The sequence below is a fragment of the Zalophus californianus genome, chromosome 15 (genome assembly GCF_009762305.2).
Source record: "Zalophus californianus isolate mZalCal1 chromosome 15, mZalCal1.pri.v2, whole genome shotgun sequence".
Classification (NCBI taxonomy): domain Eukaryota; kingdom Metazoa; phylum Chordata; class Mammalia; order Carnivora; family Otariidae; genus Zalophus; species Zalophus californianus.
In genome coordinates this window covers 30,583,265-30,601,192 of record NC_045609.1, presented here as the reverse complement: position 1 = coordinate 30,601,192, position 17,928 = coordinate 30,583,265, and the positions used below count along the sequence as shown (strand labels likewise).

The 17,928-nt window shown below is 47.3% G+C and overlaps 1 protein-coding gene across 1 annotated transcript in view; it reads right to left on the bottom strand.

Moving 5' to 3' along the window:
* The window catches only part of HKDC1 (hexokinase domain containing 1), a 41,337-nt gene that overhangs the window by 21,219 nt on the left and 2,190 nt on the right, over positions 1-17,928 (bottom strand). The window contains exons 2-7 of the mRNA XM_027597127.1: positions 15,115-15,277; positions 9,440-9,588; positions 9,213-9,332; positions 5,414-5,509; positions 4,266-4,365; positions 1,643-1,826 (exon numbers count right to left, since the gene is read on the bottom strand). Coding sequence (XP_027452928.1) covers positions 1,643-1,826; positions 4,266-4,365; positions 5,414-5,509; positions 9,213-9,332; positions 9,440-9,588; positions 15,115-15,277 — 812 coding nt within the window. The remainder of the gene's footprint in view (positions 1-1,642; positions 1,827-4,265; positions 4,366-5,413; positions 5,510-9,212; positions 9,333-9,439; positions 9,589-15,114; positions 15,278-17,928) is intronic.

Below are 17,928 nucleotides of genomic sequence, written 5' to 3'. Positions count from 1 at the left end.
ACACAGGGACCAGCTTGAAGGGGCTTCCATTGGCCAAATGTGAAAATATTTGAGCATCAAAATAAATAATGATAGGAAGAAATGATACCCCATTAAATAAAAGAAAGAATCCCTGTATTCCTATGAGGAGAAACAGATCAATGGAAGAGAGAGGAAAGCCATGATTTACAGGAGAATCACAACAAATAAACATGATGGATTTAGAAATTCGTCAATGGATGCTCAAAATTAAAAGTGGAAGTTAATGGGAAAGGAGATATTTCCATAGTCCCAAAGTATCTCTTCACCAGATACATATTCACAGCAGAAGGAATAATAACAACCTTCTGGGAGAGAAACCTCTTACGCAGTCCCTTGGCCAAGTGATCTGAGGGAGCATCTCAAGTAATGAACAAACATTGAGGGCCTCCAGATATGATGCACTCAAGAGGATACACGTCCCTCTGTGATAGTCCTGCCAAAAACACACACCTGAATCTACTCATGAGGAAACAGTGGGCAGTTGAGGGATATTCTGTATAATAAACGGCTTGTATGAAAAACAAAGAGATACTACAGAGGCTTTCCAGGCTCAAAGAGGCTAAAGAGAAAGGCCACAAGATGTCATGTGTGATCCTGAACTGAGCCTGGACCAGGACCATTCTTTTTTTCTTTTTTTATAAAGGACATTAATGGGGAAGCTAGTGAATTTTGAGTAAGGTCTGTAAATTAAATATTAGAACCGATTAAGTGTTGATTTCCTAATTTTGATAATTATACTTTGGTTATATGCCAGAATATACTTGTTTGCAGATAACACACTTTGAAGTATTTACCATGAAGGGATATTATGTTTGAAATTTAGTCTCAAATGATTCAGAAAAGTAATTTTATTCAGACATTTTGTGTATATGTGTATGGATCTACATAAACACAGAAACAGAGAGAATATTAGTATTTAAGGAATCTAGGTGAAGGGGAATTTTGTACCACTTTTGTAACTTTTCTGTAAGCCTGAAATTATTTAAATTTTTTAAATGCCTTTTCATTCAACAAACACTCAATGAACTACAATAATGTGTAAGACACTGCACATAGAAAGGAAAGAAAAATCAGATGTGCAGCTCTGGAGGCTCAGCATGCAGGCAGAGCTGAGGCAGACCCAGGGACTTCTGGCGAGCATGGGATGAGAGCCAAGAAAGACTCCCCAAGACCTAAGCTGGGAAGGCATCACAGCAGGTGCTATGATTAGGCCTCTGAAAAAGTGGGGTGGCAGGGAGCACTGGAAACACAAACGAGGAGCTTGCCTGAGTCCTGCTCCCTTGGGCTACACTGGTTTTGTTCTATTTTTGCTCGTCCAAAGGCACCAAGAGGGCAGGACCTGAGTCACCTGGTTCCCAGCTGTATCTCCTGTGCCCCACACATACACACTCCAGAAATATGGACTGAATTAGCATTGGGGTTATGACCTAGGGGAGATCACTCCATTCCCTTGCCTTCACTTTCACAGGTGCCCGATGAAACTGAAACCCAAGCCTCGCCTCATAAACTCCTTGTGACGGGTAACTGGTCACAACTAGAAAGCCTCCCAGGTTCAAGGTGTACCTGGGTGACTGGGTATTTACCGATGCCAACGCCCAGATGACAGCACAAGGGGACTCACAGTTGCTTCCCGGGGTTAAGAGAGCCAAGGTCCAGCTCCCGGTCGAACTCGGTGCGGATGTCCTCCAGAGCCCCGTCGTCCCCAAAGGCCCCCCACTCCGTGTTGATGCACATCCTCCCCTCATCGCCTTCCACCAGGTCAATGTTGCTCATGTCCTCCATGTAACACGCATTGGTGCCAGTGCCTGCACGAGGGATCAGAGCAAATACGCAAAAACCAAAAGGCTCCCAGCTGGGCAAAGACACAGAGAACTCTTAACTGCCTGAGAGCCCTCTGAATGTACCACAAAGTGCTTTTGATCCACTTCCTGGGGCCGGTTCTCACTGAGGGAAGCAGCTTTGGCAAGCCTGGGAGTTCATGAGGAATAAAGCTGACATGTCAAGTCTACACTTCTCAGATGTTAATGGTTTGCTGTCATGAATGGGGTCGATTGTGAAGAAGTCCCTGATGAATATGTATAAAAGCTGACAAAGCACATTTATAAAGAGGACGAGTTAAGCTAACCTTATAAATTAAAAAAAAAAAAAATCACCAACCCACAGTAATTTTTTTAATCCTTTCCTTAAGCTACTTAGCCTCTTCTCTATTTGATACTAAAAATATTCTTTACTCATGGCCTGCCACAATTTGTTCCTAGCAGAAGCTACATCCTTATCTTTGACAGTGATTAGCTATCACATAAGAAAGCAACATTCCATTATTCAAACACAAAATCACTCCAAGGAAATGCCTCAAACGCTAGAATACTGGGGAGTGCCAACAAATTGGGCAGTCTGTGTGGGACCCACCGGGATGATGGAAATGTTCTACAGCTGGATTGTGGTGATGGTTAGGAAACTCTACATTTACTAAAAATCACTGGTTTGTCCCCTGGCCAGACTTATCAAAAAGAAAAGAGAAAGGACTCAAATAAATAAAATCATGAATGAAAGAGGAGAGATCACAACCAACACCAAAGAAATACAAACAATTGTAAGAACATATTATGAGCAACTACATGCCAGCAAATTAGACAATCTGGAAGAAATGGATGCATTCCTAGAGACGTATAAACTACCAAAACTGAACCAGGAAGAAATAGAAAACCTGAACAGACCCCTAACCAGTAAGGAAATTGAAGCAGTCGTCAAAAATCTCCCAACAAACAAGATCCCAGGGCCAGATGGCTTCCTAGGGGAATTCTAAAAATCACTGGATTGTACACCTTAAATTAGAGAAATTTTTATGGCTCAAAGCTGCTAAAAAATTATTTTTTTTAAGTATCTTCCCCTGTCTAATGCTCTGGTTTGAGGATTTTAAAGCCTAAGAAATGTCTTGAGAGAAGCAGAATGTAATGCAATACCTGGAAAAAGCTTTTCTAAGAAAAGCGTGGACACAATTGAGGCATGTGCAGCCTACCAGACACAGTCACTGAGACACAGTGGACAGTGGCTAGAAGCCATGGCTGGCATGCGCCCATCCCACTGCAAGCTGTGGGGCTCCGGAATTAGAAAGGCAGATCAAGCCCCTCGGGTGTAATGATCCTGCCCCTTGGAAACTCCAGCTGAGGAGAAGCGTTGGAAATTACAAAAGAACAATTCCGAAAACTCTCTCCAATAGTGGTAAGGGAATGGGGAGATGGTAGGAACTATTCAAGAAGAGCCGATAAATCCAATCCATTTGGCTTTATCGTCCCCCACACCGCCTTCTCACAGACGCCTCTGGCAGAACCCCTCCCAGGTCAGGTGCTGAGGACCAAGCAGCAGACACCTCTGCTGTGCTGCAATGTCCCTGATCTAGGCCCCATCATGTCCTACCTGCATAGGAGAATGGCCTCTTGGCTGATCACCTTGCTTCCATTCTTGCCCCCAGTAGTCAAGTCTCTTTGTCTGACACAGCAGCCAAAATGAGCTTCTTAAAAATGCACACCCCATTTATCCATCCCCCACCCAAAGCCCTCCAGTGCCTTCCCGCCTGCCTCCTCTTGGGATAGAAGCCAAAGGCCTCCCAGTGACTATGTCCTACATCCTGTGCAATCTGCCCGGCCCTGTCCACTCTCTCTGGCCTGAAAAGCCCACTCCTTTCAGCCTTCAGTCACTTTGGTTCAGCCACTGTTCAGCTTCTTAGGGTTCCTGGAGCATCCCAGATGCAATCCCACGTCAAAGGCCATAGGTCTCCTCTTTGCTTTGCCAGGGCCTCTCCATCTCCCCTTTGCTCCTTCCTCCTCATCCCCAAGGTCCCTGCTCAAGTGTCCCCCTCAGAGAGACCTGCTGTGACCACCCCACCACACTCACTCTCAGTCACCTCAGCCTGCTTCACTCTTGTCATCACACCAACCATGACCTGACATTACCTGTCTGGACCTGTCAGGCCTTTCATCCGCCTCCCCACTGAAAGCTGCACAAATATCGGAACATCCAGGTATTAACTCCACTGCAAACCCAATGCAGAGCCCAGGGCCTAACACACAAGACGCACTCAGCAAATACTCGTCAAACGAATGCATTAATTTTCCATTTCCCTACGTTATGTCTCATAAACAGAAAGTGCCAAAACCCTCCCACAGAATGGACTCTATTTGCTAAAACTAAGCCCCAGACTAGCCCCCTTCCCCGACCTGGAAAATCAAGTCAAACTGAATTACCAATGATGACACCAACTTCACAGTAAGGATCATCATAGGCGCACGTCATCATGGTCCCCACGGTGTCATTGACCAAGGCCAGGATGTCCACGTCTATGTCCTGATGGAACACAAGTCCCAGAGGGCGTCAAGGGGTGGGAAGGGGGCATCGTCCCTTTATCTTTGCCCAGAGAGGAAGCAAGAGCAGTGAAGGTGATAAGACAATCACTAGCCCCTTCCTGGAAGAGACAGGGCCTCTGTCAAGTTCAGGGTTCTAGAAGAGAGAAAGGACAGCTGGGGACTGAAGAGTGGAACCCAAGCTCCCGCTTTACAGCTGAAGGCCTCTGCGCAATGGAAGTATGAGGGACAGACCACTAGGAATCCTGCCTTTATTGGAAGGACCCCCAAGGGAAGCATGTTTCTCCTGGGAGCAAAGCCCTCCCTCACCCACGGGGACAGCTTAACCAGCCTCAGCCAAGTCCTCTCCATGGGCAGCACCAGGGATTTCTCATCTGGGTTCCCCATGTTGACAAGTCAACTTGGATTATTACCCCAAGGTAATATGGCTCCCCAAGGTTTGGGGGAGCATTCTAAAGTGAAATGAAACAATAAAAGAAAAACCCAGGATACAAAAGATTATGATTGCATCTTTAAGGAGAAAAAAAGACTAGAAGGGCATCGCTCTTGCTGTCAGGATAACAAATAAGTTGGGTTTACTTGTGTACTTCTCAGCTCAGCAAGGAGCATGTCTTGCTTTTTCAGTGTAGATTATTATAAAATTTAATCAACGAATAGAGATAACCCATGAATAGAGAGTAGAAAATAGGAGAGACAGCCAGACTGGAAAGAAAGCGATATTTTAAGCAAAAAGGAAAGGTGATTAGGGCATCACACATGCACGTGATCTAACGGAGACCCTCTGAGGGGGCTGTGGCAGCTGGGGAGGTCCCAGGGAAGCATGGGGCCACATTTCAACAGCCACTGGAACAAGCACCATGTACCGAGGCTTACTGGTAGGTTTACCCAAATTGGTCACAACTGGCCACATCTATACCACAATGACACCTGCCCCAAGATCAATTCCTTCTCTGATTCTCCTTCTAGGACAGACACAGTAGGAGACCCCACCTAGAGAGAAAGGGGCTACGACTGGGAGGCAAAACCCTCACCTTGTGTTTTTTTATGGCTTTGGTCAGACAACTCACTACATCTGTGCCTTGAACTCCCCGTGCCTTAAACTTCTTGGTCCATGAAAGCAGGATACCCTGGGGGAAGATTTCAGAGGCAGTTAAAATGAAGAAGGCACTCAGTTCTGAGAATGAGTGGCAGAAATTTCATGTGTAAAGCGCATCCCCACGGGCTTCTCCTCTTGAAGCTGAATCACCCCCAATTCTTACAACATTCCTTCAGCTTTTTCTAAACCACGTAAACATCTTTATTTCATCTGAGCAGTTTGAGACAATATACATAATGGCAGAAAGAACAATCACCGAGGACATGGACTCATAAGACATTAGTCAAGTCATTTAACCTCTCTGAGCCTCAGTTTACTCATCTGTGAAATGGAGAAACCTCATTTCCATGCCTCTCACAGAAATGCTCTGATGGGAATACCTGGCCTGTGGTAGATACACATTATGTGCACAGAATGCATGGATTGCCAGGTGCACAGAACAGAACTAACGTGGTATTACCTGGTAGGACTCCCTTGGGAACTTTAAGTTCAACTTAGAAAAATGGCTCTCTACCTGCATTATCAATTATGTGCATAAAATTGATGTTTCCTGGGGCGCCTGGCTGGCTCAGTCAGTAGAGCATGCAACTCTTGATCTCCGGGTCATGAGTTCGAGCCCCACGTTGGGTGTAGAGATTACTTAAAAATAAAATCTTTTTTTTTAATGTTTTTAAAAATTGGTGTTTCTCAAGAGTTTTGTAAAATAGCAAATAATCAGAATGTTTCAGACTGGAAGAGAATTTTGGAGACTAAGAGATTTGCCCAAGGCCACACAGTCAAAAATAGCTGAGCCCAAACTCACAAACTCCCCACCACGCCCTCCCAATCCTCTCAGTTTACGGATAAAGCTGGGAGATTTACAGAGGACGGAAACTGCTCTAGATCTCAGTGAGTGAAGGACAGAGTCCAACAGGAACGCAATGGTCTAACTCCTGACCCGGGACCAGGGTTTGTTCCCTGTACCACAGCGCTGCCTACTGGCAGCCCTCCCTAACTTCTGCCTTCATAGGTCAGGGAAATATCCCTGCTTCATGGGATAGAGGAATAAGAGACTGCAGGGCGGCATCCCCCAAAAAAGGGTGCTAGGGACAATGTGGGATGCATTAGGAGCAGGATGTATGGGGGAGTGGAAAATAAATGCTTGTAATATATAGTTAAGTGGAAAATTTAAAAGGACATGCAATTATATTTTTTAAAAACTATGCATACAGGGCGCCTGGGTGGTTCAGATGGTTAAGCATCTGCCTTCGGCCCAGGTCATGATCCCAGGACTCTGGGATCGAGTCCCGCATCGGGCTCCCTGCTCCTTCGGAGCCTGCTTCTCCCTCTGCTTCTCTCTCTCTCTCTCTCCCCCTCTGTCTCTCATGAATAAATTTTAAAAAAATCTTTATAAATAAATAAATAAAACTATGCATACAGCATAACTGTAGCTGCAATTTTTCTCAAATATGAAATGGAAATAATCATATCTACTTCCTATGATTGCTTGGGGATTTTAATGAGATAATACACATAAAGAGTTCAGCACAATGCAAGATACACTGCCAAAATCTGAGGTACGGTGTCGCTATTATTTTTTTTTAAAGATTTTATTTTATTTATTTGACAGAGAGAGACACAGCGAGAGAGGGAACACGAGCAGGGGGAGTGGGAGAAGGAGAAGCAGGCTTCCCGCGGAGCAGGGAGCCCGATGCGGGGCTCAATCCCAGGACCCCGGGATCACGACCCGAGCCGAAGGCAGACGCTCAGCGACTGAGCCACCCAGGCGTCCCTATTATTATTATTACATAAAGATGCTGGTAGAGATTTGGCTTAGAAAAATGCCAAAATCTTGGATAAACAAACCATACATTCAGCCCCCGGGGTATCAAGAAGATATATAAGTTTGGTTCTCAAACTCAGATGAATTCCAGCAGAGCTTGAGAAGTCTCTTCCTTCTTCCTGGGGTCTCCATTTCTGAGCTCAGAGAAGATCTGTTTAACTACTCCGTGAATCTGACCTCCATCTCGGGGCCTGATTCCCCATGACTCCTCTTCCCACTTCCTCTACAGATTCCGGGACCTCTGCTCCTCCAGCCAACAAAGACGGCGACACCTCACAGCCTGACTCCACCTGGTCTCTTCTCACATTCTCTGAAACCTTCTTCAGACTAGTTTTTTTCCAATCCTTTTTTTTTTTTTTCAATAAAATAATAAAAATGTGAACCTCAGCCCATCCCCTGTCTAGATAGATCATGGCAAGTTCCCACTCAGTGGAATCAATTAAATGATTGATTGTACTTTTAATTGTCAGATAGTTAACAATCACCTATAAAACACAAGACATCGTGCTATAGCCCCTACAGGTGGAGAAAAATATAAAACAGGGGCTCCTGGGTGGCTCAGTTGGTTAAGCATCTGCCTTTGGCTCAGGTCATGATCTCAGGGTCCTGGGATCGAGCCCTGCATCGGACTCCTTACTCAGTGGGGAATCTAATTCTCCCTCTGCCCCTCCCCCTGCTTGTACTCGCACTCTCTCTCTCTCTCTCAAACAAATAAAATCTTTAAAAAAAAAAAAGAATAATGTGAAATAGTGCCTGCCCTCCAGAAACATCTGTTGAGTCAGGGGACAAGGTACAAAAGCACCAAGAGACCAGTGATATAGGGACAATCCTTGTCGTGGCCCTGCAGCTACCACTGACGCACCAGGCACAGTCTGGGGCCGGTGGCAGAGGTTTGGTCTAAGCTTCCCTTCAACCCGGCAAGGAGCTATTATTATCCCTGTTTTCCGGATGGAAAATCAAGGAGCTTAAGAAGTTATGTAACTTGCCCTGGGGACACAGCTTGTTCTGAGCCATGATTCAAAGACAAGTCTGTGGGACGTGATAACCCATTCCTTTTCCACTCTTCCCCACTGATAATGGCCCACGCCAGCAACAGCAAACACATCCCAGGGCAGTGCATGATATCAAGGTGCTCCATGAACGGACCAACAGCTGGGCGTCATGACCGGCACATGCAGGAGGAGATCATGGGCCCTCACCCCACACGTGTGTGGCCTGGGGATACCTGACTCTTGACCATGACTCCCTGACCCCAGAAAGCTCATTGTCCTTTTCTGTGGCCCCTTACCTATTCTCACAGATTTATATAAGATTGGGTTTGACCTCTCCCTGTTTATCAGTTGAACATATGAGGCACACAGAGATGAGACCCCCCGCTGGGTAGTGGCCCAGCTGAGACTGTACATCCCAACATTGTCATTCCAATACCCCATCTGCATCCTCTTCCTAAGGGCTCACTGGAGAGTGAGACTCCCCAAGCCTTCCTCCTCTTATTCTAGTCGGCTATGTCAGGGGTGCTGGGCGTGGTCCCCAGACCACCAGCATCCATATCCGTCACCCAGGAAGCTATTAGAAATGCAAATCTGATTAAGGAATTCTGGGGTGGGGTCCAGCAATCTGTGTCTAACAAGCCCTCCAGTGGATTCCCATGCAACCAAGTCTGAGAACTGAGGAGTAAAAACCGTTCTGCTGCCTTGTGCCGTGCCCACGTCAAGTGCAAAATCAAGGCTGCTGCATTTACGAGTTCTCTGCCTCACATTTCCACCTCACTGTGCAAAAAAGGAAAAAAACAAAACAAGAAGACTCCTACTGATCTCTCCTGTTCCCAGCCTGACTCCTTGAACATGCCCACATTCCCCAGCCCCAAACCCAAATCCTGCCCAGCTTCTTCCCTCCCCGGCATGAACCTTACCTCTTCCAATTTAGTCTGTCTGCAGGGAAAAGAAAACGTTAGGCCAAGGGGCAATTTCTTATGCTTCAACCCTTTCGTCTTCATGAAATCTGCCAGACAGTCAGCTACGTAGTCAAACAGCTAGAGAGAAGAGAAGTACAGGATGCTGCGCTAAGGCATGGTCACTTGTAAACTTGATGCCAAGGCCATGCCCCATCCCCTACTTCATAAGAGCCCCTGCCCGATACCTCTGAGCCATTCCCTCGGATAATTTCGTTGGGTGTTGGATAGAACTGACTCTCCATCTGGACATTTCTTTTCCCCTCTTCAGAGACTTGCACCTTCAAGACACGAAACTTGGACCCTCCAAGATCCAGGGAAAGAAATTCCCCATTTTCTATGAAAAAAGAAACAAACAAAAAAGTTATCACTTATGGAAGGCTGTTCTATGGCCAGCTTAGCTTTAGAAGTTGGGGCATGACCCAAATCTGCCCACCAGGCCATGCTGGAGGGCGTAAACATGGAGAAGGCAAATATAAACCCACTTCAGGCAGGTGGTGGAGCCGAGTCCAGCATGCCACAACCAGGCTGAAGGAGCTGATACTCCAAGTGCGGGCAAAGTGCCGGGAAGGCAGGAGGAAAAGGCAGGGAGGCGGGCAAGGAAGGGAACCGAGCCCCATACAAGCCTCAGTCTCTTGGACAGACAGAAAACACTCCAGGAGGGAAAAGAGGGACCAAAGGATGGCCCCTACGGAGCCAAGGATCTTCATATTTGGGGCCAGACCCAGCCCCGTGCAAGACCGATGCTATTAATAAAAAGGTGGATATGACACATGTGTTAAGGTGAGGCAGCCCACTTCAGTGACTTCAACTCAGGATCCAGCCAGGATTCCTGCCAGGATGCCTGCCAGTCTTCTGCATTGGCCACAGATACAGGATAAGAATGCAGGTGTGCATACCCGTAAACCAACAAGCCTTTGTATAGAATTATCTGTGCCTGAAAAGTGGCAACAGGTACCAGGCATGCTTCATGATATACGCCCAAAGCACATGTGAGTGAAATTCCAGGACCACAAGTCTGGCCCCCCAGTGGCCTTGTTTTGTACCACGTGACCCTAGATACAGCTGCATGCAGATAAGGGACCAGCTGGCCATTCAGATTTACTCCGTGTAATGTGAAATAAAACAGTGAGAAATTGCTAGTTCATCGTAAAGACTGAAGTGGAAGCATCCCCCAAACCAGAGGTCAGCTGGGTAGCCAAGGTGGCCCCATGTATGTAGGCTGAAACCACAGAGGAAGACCTGAGTCCCACCCAGTCCCCTTGTGGCCTGAGAGGACCACAGCTCCTGCCCTCAGAGTCCCAAAGGACCCTGCGTGTCCCCCTTTGTGCTCTCCGTGTCCTTGTACAACAGACCTCCTTTCCTGACCTGGCTTGACTGGGTTCTGTGCTCCTGGCAATCAAAGAGCTAGAGATGGTGCTCTGCAAACTTGAATGTGCATGTGAATCTCCCAAGAATTTTAACATGCAGATTGTGATTCAGTGGAGGTGGGGTCTGAGATTTTGGTGTGTGTGTGTGTGTTTTTTTTTTTTTAGTTTATTTATTTATTTATTTCTCTATTTATTTAAGTCCATCTCTACAGGGGCTTGAACTCATGACCCCAAGATCAAGCATGCTAGCAGGGTACCCCGGAGATTTTGTATTTCTAAACAGGTTCCCAGGTACTGCTGCTGCTGGTCTGTGGACCACAGTCAGAGTAGCATGGGCCTTAGTCATTTCCAGACCCAGCTAGCAGGATCTTTTGTTTTTGTGGAGCTTATCTGGAAAGCAAGATTCTTATCTCCCTAGATCTGCCCCCAAAGAAGCCTGATGGAGCCATTTCTTATTCAGGAAGGGAATCCAGGGACCTAATATTGTGCAACTTTTGTTAGCATTCATCACATACCAAGCAAGAGATGCTTTCACAGATGTTATCTTGTCGAGCAGGAAATAGGGTAGATCACACAGTCCATGTACGAACATTTACTGAGCGCAACTCTGTGCCAAATAGCAGGCCAAGTGCTAGGGAAGCACAGGGAGCCCTATCTAAACCCCAGGGGAGGCGGGACTGAGATGAGTGCAGAAGAACTCGAGGGAGGGAGGCAGCCAGAGCAGGTCCCAGGGAGAGGAACGGAGCCAAGGAAGGAGCTCACATAGGGAGGGCAGGGTCTGCTTTTGGAGGAAGGAGGGAGGTGTGACAGAAATGAGGCTAGCAGGTCGTCTCTGGATAAACTAGGAAGGATTTGGGAAAACTGGCCCACACCAAAGAGCTTGAGCTTTCTCCAGAAGGTGAGGGGGAGCCACAGAAAGATTTTAAGCAAGGGAGTGCCAAGTTCTGATTGAGATTTGGGGAAAATGCCTCTGGCACCAATCTGGATGGACTGGAGGATTTTCATAAAAGAGGAGGTTCCTGTGCTGCAATTCAGGTTGGAGGTGAGGCAGCCCACTTCAGTGACTGTGAACCCTCGTGCAGTGTAGCACAGAGTCATTCCTTCCTCTGGCCTCCGGCACCGCTGTCAGTGTGCAATCACCTGGCTTCACCAGTGGACTCAATACTCGATTTCCTGTAAACCAGGTGTGATCCTTTCTGTGACTTTGACCCCAGAGAAAGGACTCACTGGACCCTGAGGGAGGCAGGACCTGCCCAGCAGAGGCAACAGTGGCAGAAGGACCGTCAGGATCTCTACAGCAATTATTAAGATTATTATGACCTTCGTCATGGGGACAGAACGTACAACATGGTGACTACAGTTAAGAATAACACGTTGCATATTTGAAAATTGCTAAGAGGGTAGATCTTAAAAGTTCTCATCGGAAGAAAGAAGAAATTTGTAACTATGTGTGTTGCCGAACGTTATTGTGGTGACCACTTCATGATACGTACAAACATCAAATCATGTTTACACCTGAAACTAATATAATGTTATGTCAATTATATCTCCATAAAATTTTTTTTTAAATAATAAAAAGATAATGATCCACCTCTGTAGATAATCCTCCTGTGACCTTTCAGGGGCTCCAAGGTTTCCTTCTCCTCATCCGTCCCCAGGGCAAATGCCCCTGCTCCTACCCATTCCCTAGTGGAGTGTCTCCCAAAGATGCACAGTGACTGACTGTGCCGATTCCTGGAAATTCAGAATCTCCAGGGGGAGAGATCTAAGAAACCATATGTTTAGGAATTGCTCTAAGTGAGTCTTATACTAGGGGGCGAGCAGGGGACCCCTGTCCTAGGGCAGACCCCGGGGCCCATCAGCCGACCACATCAGGGCTCCCTGGGCACCCCTTCAAGGCCCCCCCCTCAGTAGCAGCAGCTGGAGTCAGGCCTCCAGAACCAGAGTCCCCCTCACAAGCATGCGATGGGCACCTCCGGTTCCCCTTCCTTTGTGGCTGGTAGAGGGTAAGGCACACTTCTCAGGCACTTGGTAAGAACAGTCGATTGCAGCTCCCTGACAGAAAGGCTCTACCAGTTTACCTCCTCTCATAGGTTTGGATGAGAGGACAGAGAGTAGGTGAACTCGGTATTTCTCTGGAAACTGCATACGTTTTTGAAATGGAAGCCCCAACAGATTAGTAGCATTTGTTTGCTTTTGTTAGTGACCATGAAATTACACCACTAGCTCACAGGAACTACGGAAGACTTGGGGCAATATTTTGGAAATTTTAAAGCACTCCTTCCACATGACTTCATCTGATCCTAACAGCCCTGATCTTTTTACTGATGCGGACAGGAGTGCAGTGGTCCTGGGACTTACCCAGGCCCCCTGGCTGCAGGGACTCTGGGCTCCGAGACCTCACTGCAACAGGCTCACTGGTGAGATTTATTATGTGATGAGATGTGAGATATTATGTGATGATATTTATTACGTGAGGAGACAGTGAGGAAAGGAGGTGGTGCCTCCTGGCCTGAGGAGGGTTATTCTAAAATTTGGTCCATTTCACTTCCAAACCTTCCTGAAGCAGCCAGGGCCAGGAAGACTCGTCCAGTCCAGTATTCTCCAGACCCTCACAGGCACTTTCCCTTGCTTCTGGGGACACACCTCTGCAGGAGGAGCCAAAGCACAGGAAGCCAGGAGGACTTTGCCCTGGTGCCCCCTCCCCCCGACACACCCATGACTCAGGTGCTTACTCTGAATGGCCCTGGATGACCTGTCAAGGACCACAGTCCCTCGGCACTCTCATAGAGCAGTGCCTGGAACTCAAGCAGATTTCAAAGCAGGACTGTCTCTCTCCAAAGCTTATGTCCCTCCAGGGTGGACATAGCCCACCCTGTCACGCACCCACCAGTAAGGGAAGAGGCTTTCCCCATCACAGTTCCCGGGGACCCCTTGAATGGTAGAAGCTACTTTGACCCCGCCATTGGCCCAGAGGGGCCAGAACCTAGCTGATCTAATCAAAGTCCCTGAGAGCTCCCCAGACTTCAGCCCCTGCTTCTTCAAGGGCCCCAAAGACCCCACTGGAGCTTGCTCAGAGCACTGGGACCCTGACATTGGTCCTCCGTGTTCTCATCTGACCTGGGCACAACAGTTACACCTCAGGGTTCTTATGGGGATTATGTGAGGCAGTGAGTTCCTAACACCCCTGACCACAGCAGGTGCCTTGCAGATACCACTTCCTGTCCCTCCTCTGGCTCTGCCCAGAGGCTGAGAATGGAGGAATTGGATCTAACCTCCTGGATTCCATCCATAAAGGTCTCTAGGCTGTGGTCAGCAAAGTAATCGTTCCCCAGAGATGCCCACATCCTAATCCCCAGACCCATGAGTATGTTAGTCAACATGGCAAGGGAACATTACGTTACAGATGGAATTGAAATTGCTCATCAGGTGACCCTGAGGTTAAGAGATTATGCTGGATTATTTGGGTATGCCTAATGTAGTCACAAGGTCTTTAAATGTGAAAGAGGGAAGCAGAAGGGTCAGGGTCAGAGGGAAATTTAAAGATGCTATCTGGCTGGTTTGGAGATAAAAAGGGGCATGAACCAAGGAATACAGGTGGCCTCTGGAAGCTGGAAAACACAAGGCCAGAGATTCTACCCTAGAGCTTCCAGAAGGAATGCAGCCCTGCGGACACCGTGATTATAGCCCCGTGAGACTCATTTCAAACTTCTGAACTTCAGGACTGTGAGAGAATAAATTTGTGTGGTTTTAAGCAGCTAAGTTTATGGTAACTTATTACAGCAACAATAGAAAACAAATACAGAGGCCAGCTCTCTCATTTCACAGATAAAGAAACTAAAGCTAAACATTTTGCCAAAGGTCACTGAGAAATGGCAGAGCTGGGCCTAGAGCCCAGGTTTTTTGAATTATCGTTCATTCTTCCTTCTATCACATCATGTTGTCTTCCCTTACTTACTACCTTGGGCCTGGAATCTAGGAACTTAGGCATGAAATACCATGTATTATCTATTTGGCAAATATTTCAGGGCCTAGCAGGCATCAAGCACCATGCTAGGTGCTCAGAACAACGTGGTGAAGAAGACACAGGCCCCGTCCTCATGGAGCATCAGCCCAGTAGGGAAACTCACACACAGCAGGTGTCAGGACAAGCACCTAACCCAGCATGGGAAATCCTCCTTCATGGAGGCGGTGACCTCTACCCTGAGACTGAAAAGCTAAGTTGGTGTTCATGAGGGGAAGAATGTTGGGATGCTCCAGCAAGTAAACAGACAAAATGTGTGGGGCCAAGGCACACAGAGAAAAAGCAGGGTACATTTGAACTTTGGCTCAAAACTTTTGGTATTGAGTGGACTGAAGCATAGGGAGTTCGGGAAGAGTATGCACAGAAGGTGGGAGAGATAAGCCAGGGTACAGGAGCAGACTCCGGGTACCCGTCAGCCAAGAAGAAAGCAGGGGGATCAGGGTCCCTGGCAGCCCCTAGCCCCACTCACCTGAGCCATCTGGAATGGCTCTGACAAAGGTGGGCAGCATCTTCACAGATGCTGTGGGGTTGGTGTCCTTCCCCAGACCCTTCTGCATTTCAGCCTGGAAGCGAGCCATGATGTCCAAAAGGGTCTCATCGGAGAGCCGCATGTGATACAGGAACCTGTCCACCTGCAACAGACGCCAGGGTGACCAGGGATGCCTGCTGGGCAGTGGCGGGGGGAGCGGGGGGCAGGGGTTGTGCTTCTGTCAAAGCTATAAATTCCCACTCCCATCACAAAGCTATTTTTCTGACTCTGGGGATAGCTTCATGATGTGGAATCCCAAAGATTCCTCTCCTGACCCCTCACCAAGCTGGAGACCAGATGGGGAGTTGGAAGAATAGAATGGAATGGAAGTTTGGGAGGTAGGAATTTATTCCTCTGAAGGGCAAGATCTAAGGAAGAAAGGAGTCTCCCATTTTTCTGATGGGGCAATAGAGGGGCAAAAGTGACAAGGATTCAGGGTTTCTAATTCCTAGTTCAGGGACTGCACCATTGTCCCATTGCCTCTCCACTGCAAAAGACTAGCTAGAGCTTGAACCTTAAATTCCTAAGCAGAGAACCTTTCTTTTCCAACGACGACCATATATACCCAGAATTGTTTCCCTTTGTTTATGGGCTACTAGGAAGCTCAGAGCTAAATACAGTTTCCAACAGCAACCTGTAAATTCTAGTTCTTTAAATTTTCATTCTAACTGAGGTTGTTTTAATTAAGATGAAGTTTAATTTTTAAAGCCAGCTCAAATTGCTGCTGGAAATGAGTGGATGGACACTCAAGTAACCAGGAAATTGGGGCAAAGGACCACTGCCCTAATGGAGGGAAGTTATAAAAATCACTATGGCTATCTATGCTCAGTCCACTTGAAGGTAGTGTGTCATATCAGAAATGGCAGAGGGGTGCCTGGTGGCTCAGTTGGTTAAGCGACTGCCTTCGGCTCAGGTCATGATCTCAGGGTCCTAGGATCGAGCCCCGCATCGGGCTCCCTGCTCGGCAGGAAGCCTGCTTCTCCCTCTCCCACTCCCCTTGCTTGTGTTCCCTCTCTCGCTGTCTCTCCCTCTGTCAAATAAATAAAATCTTTAAAAAAAAAAAAAAGAAATGGCAGAACAGCATCCTCCTCATGCTAATGTTAATCATTTGGAGTGGCAGCCTGGATTCCCAGGGCTCGTTGGAATGGATTATTGAGGGGGGCAGGAGCAGGGACAGTGGCATAGATGCCCTGTATTTGCCCCTCCTGCTTTATACATATACTGAGCAGCCTCTCTACCCATCCAGGTCACAAGGAGACTTGATCCCAGCACATTCCTGGAGGAATCACTCTCCCACACTTTTCTCTAAAGCTAAGAACATCTGCGGAAGTCTACAGAGTGCTTTTACATACGTCACCTCATTTAATCTCCCTGACATTGCTTTGAGGCAGCCCGGTGAGGCCAGAGTTCTTGCTTCTGACTGAGAGGTAAGGACCCCAAGGCCCAGAGCCATGACGCAGCAGTGGGACAGCTGTGGGTGAGGGGCACCCTGAGACTGGAATGCCGTCTCCATACTCCTTGCCCCACCACCTGGTTTTGCTTCACAACTCCATGCAGGACGCAGGAGTCCAACAGAGATATTACACCAAAAGTGCAAGGGTAATATGACCTATATCACAGGACAGGTGCCTAGCCATCAGCCAGGCCCAGTGGGCAGGCATCCCAGCTCAATCTAGGGCCAATCTGGAGACCCAAGGCAGTGAAATGACCCATGGCTCCAGGGATGTGGGGGCCAGAGAGAGTCCAGAAAACCGTCAGAGAGCCATTAACAAAAAAAGGACAATTGGGCTTTCAGTGCATTTGAAGAGATAGGAGGGAACCAGGTCATGCTTCATTAAGGGCTTCCTGCTCACCCTGAGTCTGTTTATGACTAATTGGTTGGCACATCTACAAACATGGAGAAACCCGACAGAAGGGACGTGACCCAAGTAATTGGGACTTGGGGAAGGGTGAGATGTGCTACACATCCCCAGAGCATAGAGAACTTCTCCAGCATCCCCAGTGTCATCCCTCCCGTAGAAGGCATGGTTTTGCGGCCCTGCTTGGGTCGTTTGCCAGCTATAGTTTAACAGTCATTCAGAACTTTGGGTTCCTGCTCCCACTGTTGCACTAAGTTAAAGTCATGACAGAAAGAATGTCCACCTAGCAAGTTTCTTGTTTATTCGCTGTACCTCCCACAGGCCCTGGTACAGTAGCTAGAAGGGAAGAATGAAACACATGTTGGGGCAAAAAAAAAAGCTCTATTTTAAATCCAACCCGGTGATCTGGGGCCTGTGCATAGCCAGACACATTCTTTGCAGGCACTAAGGGAGGGTGTTTGAGTTGCAGAAAACCAAGCACACTTTTGGAAAGACTCTGAAACCATAAAGCAGGACATCTTCTAAACAAAAGAGCCAACGAGCAGCACATTTAACATAGGAAGAACAAATTCAAAACTGTAAGCTCAGACCTGCTGAATGACAGAATATGGGGGCCAGAAGTGACTTTGGAGATCGCTTAGTCCAAAGGTCCCATATGAATAGAGAACCATAAAAAGTTTCACCTCTTTGACCCAGTGATTTCAGTTCTGGGAATCTAACCTTATAATAATCCCAAAGATGGAGAACATTAAACACATTCCTCTGTTTTTCAAAGCAATATCTTAATTGTTAAAAATGTTTTTGAAAGTAGCCAAGTTATGATGAGCACTGGATGCTGTATGTAAGTGATGAATCCCTGAATTCTACTCCTGAAACCAATATTGCGCTGTATGTT